The 10,951-nt window shown below is 50.7% G+C and overlaps 1 protein-coding gene across 1 annotated transcript in view; it reads left to right on the top strand.

The window, feature by feature from the left end:
• The first annotated feature begins 583 nt into the window (after nt 1-583).
• FER1L6 (fer-1 like family member 6) overlaps nt 584-10,951 on the top strand; it is a 132,481-nt gene continuing 122,113 nt past the window's right edge. The window contains exon 1 of the mRNA XM_081012469.1: nt 584-679. Within this exon, the coding sequence (XP_080868595.1) occupies nt 663-679 (17 nt within the window). The 5' untranslated portion in view covers nt 584-662. The remainder of the gene's footprint in view (nt 680-10,951) is intronic.

Genomic DNA, 10,951 nt, shown 5'->3' with positions numbered 1-10,951 from the left:
AACCGAGTGAAGCCAGAAAGCCCAGGAAAACCCCTTGCCTCCAGCATGACCCCAAGATCCAGGGGAAGCATTGTTGCTGGGTAAGCATCATTGCACAACAGAGGAAACACGTACCGTATGAACGGTTTTTCAAATTGTTCTTCTCTTCTTTATGCTTCCACTGCCCTCCTATTTTCATTTAATGCCCCCTCCCCAAATTGCACCCGAGGCTACTACTGCCCCCCTGGATCATCCCCCCACTTTAGGAAACCCTGTTGTAGAGCTATGCCCACAAATGTTCACAGTGAAACAGATTTGGAGCATGGCAAAGGTGCTTTTCCGCACACATCAAGTCAGAGGCTGCTGGAGGAGCTGATCTAAACGTCCCAAAACAATGAGCAATCTGATGCTTATCTCACAATCCCGCTGAAGGAAAATGCCAAATCTGCCTAGTTTTACAGCGCCTCATTTAATTTCATGGTCCTGGGCATTCTTGTACTGAATGAGAAAAGCGCAGTCATATGTTTAAACAGCCCCACCCTGCCGGAGTGGCTGATATCTTGGTAGGCTTAACTCCTGGCAAATCCTATAGTTGGTGGCAGCAGCGGCAGCGATGACATGCCTTCGGATTAGTTGCAGAACACACAGCCTTTAGCGGACCAAGGGTTGAGGAGAGCGGAACGATGGAGAAGCTGCAAAAGTAAGTCTCCTTTTCTGGGTTACATAGGGAGATTGTGAGATGGGGGACAGTGGATGAAAATAAACCAGTTCCAGGAATAGGGGCAGTATGCCAACAAATGCTGTATTGTGATTAGTTTTTGTTCTCTTTCTCTGAAGGAAGTTTCGTTTTGTTTTTAGCTTAATCTGACTGACAACTTCCAAGCATCTTTGGGCCTTCAATACTATGCCAATTTCCTGGGCGTAAAAGTCATTGAACTCATTTGTAAGATTCCACTGTTAAGCCCACAGTCTGGTACTACGCAGACCTGCATAAATTCGTGTCCTATGCAGAAATCAGAATGCGTTGAAACTGCGGGGTTCGGGTATGTCCAGCTCATAGCTGTCAATGTTTCCCTTTTATTAAAGGGAAATTCCCTTATTCCTAACAGGATTCCTTGCAAGAAAAGGGAAAAGTTGACAGCTATGGTCCAGCTTTGCAGGAGGCAAGGCATTACTCTTGAAGCCTTAATAGTTATTTGTAGGATTACATCTTTAAAGACCTGAATGGAGACCAGAAAACTACTTAAGCTGTTTCCCACATCCTATGCAAGGCTTTTCTTAAGAGGGAATGGCTATTAGATTAGTTGCAGTTGCAATCCTGTGCAGACTTACCAGGGGTAGATACCTCCAACACAATGGGAACTTCGATGCATGGTTAAGATCATTTGTGCTCATGAAGGGATTGGGGCAGTTATTCACAATCCTTCTTTCAATACTGGCTGTGTCTGCAAGTATTTCAGGGCAGACATACCACATCATTGCCCATCAGTGTGTGCCTGTAACATCCTGCTGAAATCCCGCAACTCTTTGTACCACAAACAGTCTGAATAATTTTTGTCCCACTCTTGTTGTACTTTAGTCCAAGAGTGACCCTCTAGGCACCAATAACGCGACATCATTGCAGAAGTATCACAGAACAACTAATGGAATGGTGTGTGGATGGTCCTGTTTAAATCCACCACTAATAAATTGAGAGCCAGTGTGGTGTAGTGGTTAAGAGTGGTAGACTCGTAATCTGGTGAACTGGGTTCGCTTCCCTGCTCCTCCACATGCAGCTGCTGGGTGACCTTGGGCCAGTCACACTTCTCTGAAGTCTCTCAGCCCCACTCACCTCACAGAGTGTTTGTTGTGGGGAAAGAAGGGAAAGGAGAATGTTAGCCGTTTTGAGACTCCTTCGGGTAGTGATAAAGCGGGATATCAAATCCAAACTCCTCCTCCTCCTCCTCTTCTTCTTCTTCTTCTTCTTCTTCTTCTTCTATTATTGCATCAATGACATGTTGCAGAATAAATATATACATATTATTTTTTTAAAAAAATTGTCCAGTAGCACCTTAGAGACCAACTAAGTTTGTTCCCGGTATGAGCTTTTGTGTGCATGCACACTTCTTCAGATACGAAAGCTCCTACCAAGAACAAATGTAGTTGGTCTCTAAGGGGCTACTGGACAATTTTTTTTCATTTTTAAAGTATATTTCTACTGTGTCAGACCAACACGGCTACCTACTTGAATGTTGCAGAATGCAGCCGCAAAAACAAAAAAACCAAAAAAACAACACACAACCTAGCAGTCTGGAGGGACTCCAAGACTTTAATGGTGTGGATGCACAGGAAGCTCAGGAGGACTCGGGAAGAAGGAAGTTTCATTTGGCTTTTTGAAAAATAGCAAGATTCAGGTTGAATCCTGACAAGACAGAAGTACTGTTTTTAGGGGACAGGAGGCGGGCAGGTGTGGAGGACTCCCTGGTCCTGAATGGGGTAACTGTGCCCCTGAAGGACCAGGTGCGCAGCCTGGGAGTCATTTTGGACTCACAGCTGTCCGTGGAGGCACAGGTCAATTCTGTGTCCAGGGCAGCTATTTACCAGCTCCATCTGATACTCAGGCTGAGACCCTACCTGCCTGTGGACTGTCTCGCCAGAGTGGTGCATGCTCTGGTTATCTCCCGCTTGGACTACTGCAATGCGCTCTATGTGGGGCTACCTTTGAAGGTGACCCAGAAACTACAACTAATCCAGAATGCGGCAGCTAGACTGGTAACTGGGAGCGGCTGCCGAGACCATATAACACCAGTCTTGAAAGACCTACACTGGCTCCTAGTACATTTCCGAGCACAATTCAAAGTGTTGGTGCTGACCTTTAAAGCCCTAAACGGCCTCAGTCCAGTATACCTGAAGGAGTGTCTCCACCCCCATCGTTCTACCCGGATGCTGAGGTCCAGCGCCGAGGGCCTTCTGGCGGTTCCCTCGCTGCGAGAAGCCAAGTTACAGGGAAGCAGGCAGAGGGCCTTCTCGGTAGTGGCACCCGCCCTGTTGAACGCCCTCCCATCAGATGTCAAAGAGGAAAACTACCAGATTTTTAGAAGACATCTGAAGGCAGCCCTGTTTAGGGAAGCTTTTAATGTTTAATAGGTTATTGTATTTTAATATTCCATTGGAATCCGCCCAGAGTGGCTGGAGAAACCCAGCCAGATGGGTGGGGTATAAATGAATAAATAAATAAACAAATAATATATAAAGGCTGTTGCTTAACGTGCTACATGGGCAACTGTGCAGCTGTCAATCAGTTGTTGGACTGGACCCAGACATCTCCCCCCTCCCCAAGGAAGCACTTCTGTTTCAGGGAGCTAATATATTGTTGCTCACTACCCCAATCTTCAAGAGGTGTGAGATTCCAGGGATTTTGGAAATGAGTCACAGTGAAGACTGTGATGTCTTTATGATGGATGGTTTATTTACATATATATTCAACCCAAGCCTACGACGGAGGGGACCACAGCATCAGACCCCCACAATTCTCTTCTTTTTCCGCTAGTTTGCAACCTTGGATTCAAACAGAAATCAAACATTGCTTTCAAACATTGCTCTGACTCTCTCTCCAGCTCGCTGCTTTGCTTCTAGGTCACATAACTGACTAAACTCTCAACTCTGGCTTCATCTGTTGAGGGATAAGCAGAAAGCCACCCAAGCATATTTAAGCCAAGGCTGGATAGATTCTGCAGGTGCAGTCTGCATTGCAGATTCTGGATTAAACCAGGGGGATGGGCTTGTTGATCTCCAGGGTGCCCCAAAACACTAACATTCTGTGCCAGAGATGGACAAATGTGTCCATTTCAGATTCCGGTCTAACGTTCAGTTTTCCACTTGCCCACATCAGTGTGCAATTCCCTTTTTTAAAAAGTCATCTTGAAAATTCATAAGCATTTTGCTGTGAATGCCTCCTATTAAATACATTTTTGTATGCCGTTTTCCCTAGCAGAGACATTGGCAGACACGCTTTGCAAAGCAATTTCCCCTGCTTTAAGGCACCAATATATGAATTTATATGCACATTTCACCCACTGTATGGGTTTTTGTACACGTTAAGTGACTTGAGTGCTGCATTGCAAACTTTGGGGAACTGTGGGTTTGAAGGATGGGCTGTGCTTCCGTTTTAGATGTTGATTCGGAAAATGTGGATTAGATAGGTTTGCCTTTAAGTGAAAAATTCCCCCCTGTTCCCTGTTCTCCACAGTCCATGCTAAACTCTGTAAGTCATGTGGACTAGTAGGGAAACCAGCATATTTACCACCCAAATGCTTGATGACGAAAAAACCCCTTAATGCCTTGCTGGACCACATGGAAAGTGAATTATGAGGTGCTTGTTGCAAAGTCTCAAAGTCACAAGCTCAAAGGTTTACCTCTAAAAGGTAAAAGGTAAACTCCACCAGAGCATGTGACCATCCTGTGGCCAGTTGGTGTGAGAGAGTGTGTTGCTCTGCGCATGCTCAGGAGTTCAGTTAATTTATTTCCTTCACCAAATATGTCTCTTCACGTACAAGTGCTTCCCTTTTCCGGAACAAAGATCTTTCTGAAAGTTACGTTAAGGTTACTGGAGGAAGCTTTTTGGTTCCAAAAACACATATAATAAAATAGAACGAGCAGGTCAAGCCTGTCTGCGGTGTTGATTGACACCAATCGTAACCAACCCTGCCATTGGGCAAGATGTCCTGCTTGCTCAACAGGACTGCCCCTTCATCTTCTCCCTCTTGCAGCTTCCCAGGTCACAAGGCCAATAACTGAGCACACCTGCTGCCTTAACAGCAGACAAGTCCCCAATGCTGAGGTGAGCAGATGCCTAGGCATGGAGAAGACAGAGAGAGATGGAGCAGGGAGACAGAAACCGACTGCCCTGTGACTGGAGAATCCATTTTAGAGCCAATATGTACATAAAGAGATGCAAATTAGGGCTATCAAGAAACTCGACAAACGAGTCTGCTGAGTGCTTCATGCTGCCTGAGAAATTTTGCTTTATTCATCTGAGCTTTATTATTATTATTATTATTATTATTATTATTATTATTATTATTATACCCTCTCCCTTTTCTTGAAACAAAACTTCCCTTAGGGCTAAACTAGGCATTTTTTAAAAAGGTGTTTTAATCATTAGCATCTTCACAAGGCTGCTTCGAAGGAACAGGGAAGTGGCACTAATCAAGGGGATATTTAACTGTTTCCCTCCACTCTGTTCCCAATTTAAATAGCATGCCACCTGACAATCACCCCCCAAAAGTGCTATCGGCTCCACAGAGGGGAAAACAAAAAGACATCCCAGGATTGTATCTGTATGCTTTTCCCTATGGAGCTAATGACATCTTTGGTGGGATCAGGGAAAGTATTTAGCACTCTTCTCCATAGTGTGAAACAGGGCCGGCTCATCCGTGAGGCAAGGCGAGGCAGCTGCCTCAGGCGGCAGGATCCATAGGGGCAGCAGAGCTGGCCTCCAAGGAATGCATTTCCCGCTACCATGGCAGCAGCCACAGCTATGGCATGCTCCTTGGAGACTAGATCTGTTGCCACCTCAGCAGCCACCCGCCAGTGCCACCTCTATAGTGGCCTTTCAACTAATAGGTGGTACTGGTAGTCTCTGCCAACCCTGACATTGTAGCAAACCCAGATCTTCCTGTGAGTATTTTGATTGCTGATCCTCAGGGCTCCGATTTAGCTGGGAACAAGCTGCTATCACTGTGCTTTTATTTTATTTACTACATTTACATCCTTGTTGTTTAGTGGTTTAGTCGTGTCTGACTCTTTGTGACCCCATGGACCAGAGCACGCCAGGCACTCCTGTCTTCCACTGCCTCCCACAGTTTGGTCAGACTCATGTCGGTAGCTTCGAAAACACTGTCCAGCCATCTCGTCCTCTGTCATCCCCTTCTCTTTGTGCCCTCAATCTTTCCCAACTTCAGGGTCTTTTCCAGGGAATCTTCTCTTCTCTTGAGGTGGCCAAAGTCTTGGAGCCTCAGCTTCAGGATCTGTCCTTCCAGTGAGCACTCAGGGCTGATTTCCTTCAGAATGGAGAGGTTTGATCTTCTTGCAGTCCATGGGTGAAATATACTCAGAGTCGCAAAGTGATTTCATGCTCTTTATTCAGCTCATAGTGGTGAGGAGGAATGAATAAATGTCCCCTCACAGTATCTGCTTTATATACATTATTTACACAATGGGCTGCACATGATTGGCTAATTCTGGAATTCTACTGTAAGCCAATCAGGTTGTGGATTCACTTCTATCTGGAGCAGGATTGGGTGGTTCCTGCCAACCAATCATACTGCTGCATTGTTCTAGGACCAATCAGACTGCTGCATTCTGAATCCTATTGTTCTAGGACCAATCAGACTGCTGCCTTTTGGATCCTATTGTTCTAGGACCAATCAGACTGCTACAGTTTGGATCCTATTCAACTCAGTACATAACACCCCTCCCCTCTAAGTTCCAGTCCTGCCCGGGAGGTCGCATTCATAGTCCTCAAGGTATGCCGGCGGCCTACGTGTGCGTTGTGGCCTGGGGTGTTCCCTGGTCCGGGCTCCGGGTTCTGGCTCGTGTTCCAAGGATGCTGGCTGTGATGCGGCTGTTTGGTCTGGTGCAACCGGCTCGCTCAGTCGTGGTTCTGGTTCCGGTGTCCTTTCGGCCTCACGGGTCCTCTCTGTATTTACTGATTCTGCCTCTCCTGCTGGCCCCTCCTGCTCTATGGGCCTCACTGCCCCGCTGTTCCCTTGGGACTCCTCTGACCTGTCCTCCTCCTGGTTTTCTCCCGGGAATCGTCGCCGTATCTGGTCGCAGTGGCGGCGCCAGCATTGCCCCCCATCCGTTAGCACCTCGTACGACACGGGGCCGGTGACCCTGGTGATTGTGGCGGGTACCCATGCTGGGCCTGCCCCAAAATTCTTTGCGTACACTGGGTCCTGGGCCTCGAAGGTCCGGGGGTTCCTGCCTTCCCCCACCACTACCTCATCCTGAGCTCTATCGGGGTGAAGGCGGTCCAATCTGATTGCAAGGCGCCGACCCATTAGTAGTTCAGCGGGGCTCCGGCCAGTCGTTGAGCTGGGGGTGCTGTGCTGTGCTAGAAGGAATGTGGCAAGGCGGTACTCCCAGTCCCCTTGCGTCATGCGGCGAAGGGTGTCCTTGGTGGTCCGCACCATGCGTTCTGCTTGGCCATTGGTGGCAGGGTGGAACGGCGCCGAACGGATGTGGCGGATGGCGTTCTGCGCTGTGAAGGTTTGGAATTCTCCTGACGTAAATGCAGTCCCGTTGTCTGAGACGAGAGTGTCAGGGAGCCCGTGGGTTGCAAACAGCCTGCGTAGTACCCGGATGGCTGCGGACGTGGAAGTGGACGGTACCAGTGCGACTTCCAGCCATTTGGTGTAGGAGTCCACCACTATGAAGAATGTTTTCCCCTGAAAGGGGCCAGCGAAATCCACATGCAGGCGTGACCATGGTGCTCGGGCGGACTCCCAGGACTGGACTGGGGCCCTTGGGGGGTCTGGGCAGGATTCTTGGCAGGCCTGGCAGTGTTTGACCCAGGCCTCTATCTCTCCATCGATCCCCGGCCACCACACATAACTCCTGGCAAGGGCCTTCATTCTTACTACCCCTGGATGTGTCTCGTGTAGGGCTGTGAGGACCCTTTTGCAGAGGGGCTGGGGAACAACGACTCTGCTTCCCCATAACAGGCACCCCTTGTGGGCCGACAGTTCATGTTTGCGGGTTGTGTAGCCGGCGAATTCTGGCCCGGGGCTGCTGCTGGGCCATCCCCTCCACACCCAGTCCAGGACCCGGGAGATGACCCTATCTTTCTTGGAATGGTGTGCAACTTCTTGTGCCTGAATGGGGCGGTCGGGAAGCAGCTCCAGGCTCATAACCTCTTGTGCAGGTGCTGGGTCAGGGCCTGTTTCCGGTAGTGGTAGCCTGCTGAGGGCGTCCGCATGGCCCATCGCCTTCCCAGGTCGGTGAATCAGTGCATACTGGTAGCTGGCAAGGAAAATTGACCACCTGAGGACGCGAGGAGACAGCACTTGGGGGGTCTGCTTTTCGGGGGCAAACAAGCCAAGCAACGGCTTGTGGTCAGTCACCACGGTGAAGGGCCGCCTGTACAAGAAATCATGGAATTTTTTTACTCCCTTTACGATTGCCAGACCCTCCTTGTCGATTTGCGAGTAGTTCCGCTCGGTTGTGTTGAGTGTCTGGGAAAAGTACGCCACCGGTACCTCTCTTCCATCCGGGAGTTGGTGCCCCAGGACAGCTCCAATGCCATAGGGTGAGGCGTCGCATGCTAGCACCACCGGCAGCCTCTCGTCGAAGTGTGCCAAGACCGAGTTTGAGACAAGCAAGTCCTTGACTGCCTGGAATGCGGCCTCCTGGCGCTGGCCCCACACCCAAGGGGCCCGCTTGTCCAGGAGTCTGTGTAGGGGCTCCGCTACCGCCGCCTTGTGGGGAAGGAAGGAATGGTAAAAGTTCAATAGTCCCAAGAAGGCCTGAAGTTCAGTCTTGCTCTTGGGCGCTGGGGCATCACAAATGGCCCGTACCTTGTCCCCAGTCGGGTGGACCCCTTCTGCGTCCACCATAAATCCCAGAAAGTCCACCTGAGGCACTCCTAGTAGACATTTTTCCCGCTTCACCTTGAGACCCGCCGTCTGGAAACGGTGCAGAACGGTGCGGAGGCGGTCCTCAAACTCCTCTGGTGTGGGGCCGGCAATCAACACATCATCGAAGAAGGGGGTGACGCCAGGAATCCCTTTAAGGAGGGAGTCCATTATATTCTGGAATATGCCTGGTGCCACGCTGACACCGAATTGCAGCCGCTTTACCCTGAACGCTCCTCTGTGCGTCACAATCGTCTGTGCCTCTGCTGTGGCCTCATCTACTGGCAGCTGTTGATATGCTTGGGCCAAGTCCAGCTTGCCAAAAATTTTCGACCCAGCCAGGGTGGCAAGGACATGGCTGACCACTGGCACTGGGTATGCGTGGGCCGTGAGGGCCTTGTTTATGGTACATTTGTAGTCTGCGCAGATGCGGACCGAACCATTAGGCTTGACGGGTGTGACGATTGGGGTTTCCCAGGGAGCATTAGGCACCGGCTCCAGCACTCCTTGCTCTACGAGTCGGTCCAATTCCTCGTCTATACGGGGTTTCAAGGCGAACGGGACCCGGCGGGCCTTGAGCCTGACCGGTCGTACTGCGGGGTCAAGCTGTAGCGCAATGGGGGGGCCCGTATACTGTCCCAATTTCCCATCGAAAACCCCTGGAAATTCCTTGCATATGGCGTCCACGTCCACTTGTAAGCTAGTGTGGTTCACCCCGGTGACAGCTAGCCCCAGTGGTCCAAACCATGCCAATCCCAGTAAGCTAATGTAGGGGCCCTTGACCACAAGCAAGTCCAGTTGCCGCGTCCGCCCTCGGTATTGCACCCTGAAGGTCCCCACCCCCATTGTGGGGACCTTACGTTTCTGGAAGTCCCGGAGGGTGAATGGGGCCGGCCTGAGTTTGGGACCCCCAGTGGGACACAGTTTCCTTAAGGTCCTTGCCGAGATTATGGATAGAGTTGAACCCGTGTCAAGCTCCATGCGGCATGGGGCCCCCTCTATCTGTACCTCTACATAAATTTTCTCTACGTTGGGGTGGGGCAACTGGTATACCTGGAAGTCCGTGAGCTCCGTCGAGTTGCCTTGGTGCGTTGGGCCCCGGGACCTGGGGCTCTTGGATTGGTCATCTGATGCCTGGTGTCGGGTGGGCCGAGCCCGACACACCCGGGCGATGTGTCCCGATTTTCTGCACTGCCTGCACTCTGCGTTGCGGAAACGGCAGGTCCTCCTCTCGTGACTCTCCCCGCAGCTTGCGCAGTTCCCTCCTTCTCGTCGAGGCAGCTGTGGTCTGTGCGCTGCTTGAGTGCGCTGCTGTACTCGGTGCACCTCCTCCCTGTCGGATCCTGAGTCGTCGGTGAGGTCTTCATGGTGGACCCTCGGTTGGGATGGCAGGCTCGGCCGTGCCTCTTGGGTCGACCTCTCGGCAGCTTCTGTTGCCAGGGCCTCCTCCAGAGCGACCTGGAACGTTAGGTCCTTCTTAGCGTAGAGGCGTCGTTGCAGCTTCTCATCCTTCAGGCCACCGACGAGGCGGTCACGAAGCATGTTCTCCAGCTCTGAGAAGTTGCAGAACCGAGCGGCTTGGCGGAGAGAGGTCACAAACCCAGTTATGGTTTCCCCAGGGGCTTGCCGCTTTGCGTAGAAGGCATTTCGACGAGCCACCACTGAGGGCTGCGGCGAAAAGTGCCCCTTCAGCTGTTCCATTATTGTTTGTATGGAACAGTAGCGACGTCTTCAGGCGCAAGGAGAGCCCGGGCGATTTCAAACGTCTCCTCTCCGCAGACGCTGAAGAATATCGCCCTCTTCTTGGCGTCTTCTTCGTCGGTGACCCCTTTGGCTTCTAGGAGGAAGGTGAAACGGGAGGCGTACGCTTCCCAGTCTCCAGATGCTGGGTTGAATGGCGAGAAGCTGCTGTTGGCTGCCATTCTGAGTTCCTTGTGCCCCGGAGCTGAAGCCTGGATACACGGTGCGAGGCAGCGGTGCGGCAGTTGGCGGTGCTGCGGTGCTGTGTGTGGCAGTCAGCTCAGCGGGATCCCACCTTCGTCGCCAGTGAAATATACTCAGAGTCGCAAAGTGATTTCATGCTCTTTATTCAGCTCATAGTGGTGAGGAGGAATGAATAAATGTCCCCTCACAGTATCTGCTTTATATACATTATTTACACAATGGGCTGCACATGATTGGCTAATTCTGGAATTCTACTGTAAGCCAATCAGGTTGTGGATTCACTTCTATCTGGAGCAGGATTGGGTGGTTCCTGCCAACCAATCATACTGCTGCATTGTTCTAGGACCAATCAGACTGCTGCATTCTGAATCCTATTGTTCTAGGACCAATCAGACTGCTGCCTTTTGGATCCT

The sequence above is a fragment of the Podarcis pityusensis genome (assembly GCF_964106645.2).
Source record: "Podarcis pityusensis genome assembly, chromosome: 7".
NCBI lineage: Eukaryota > Metazoa > Chordata > Lepidosauria > Squamata > Lacertidae > Podarcis > Podarcis pityusensis.
The sequence above is the reverse complement of the archived record's forward strand: the minus strand, read 5'-3'. Positions and strand labels throughout refer to the sequence as shown.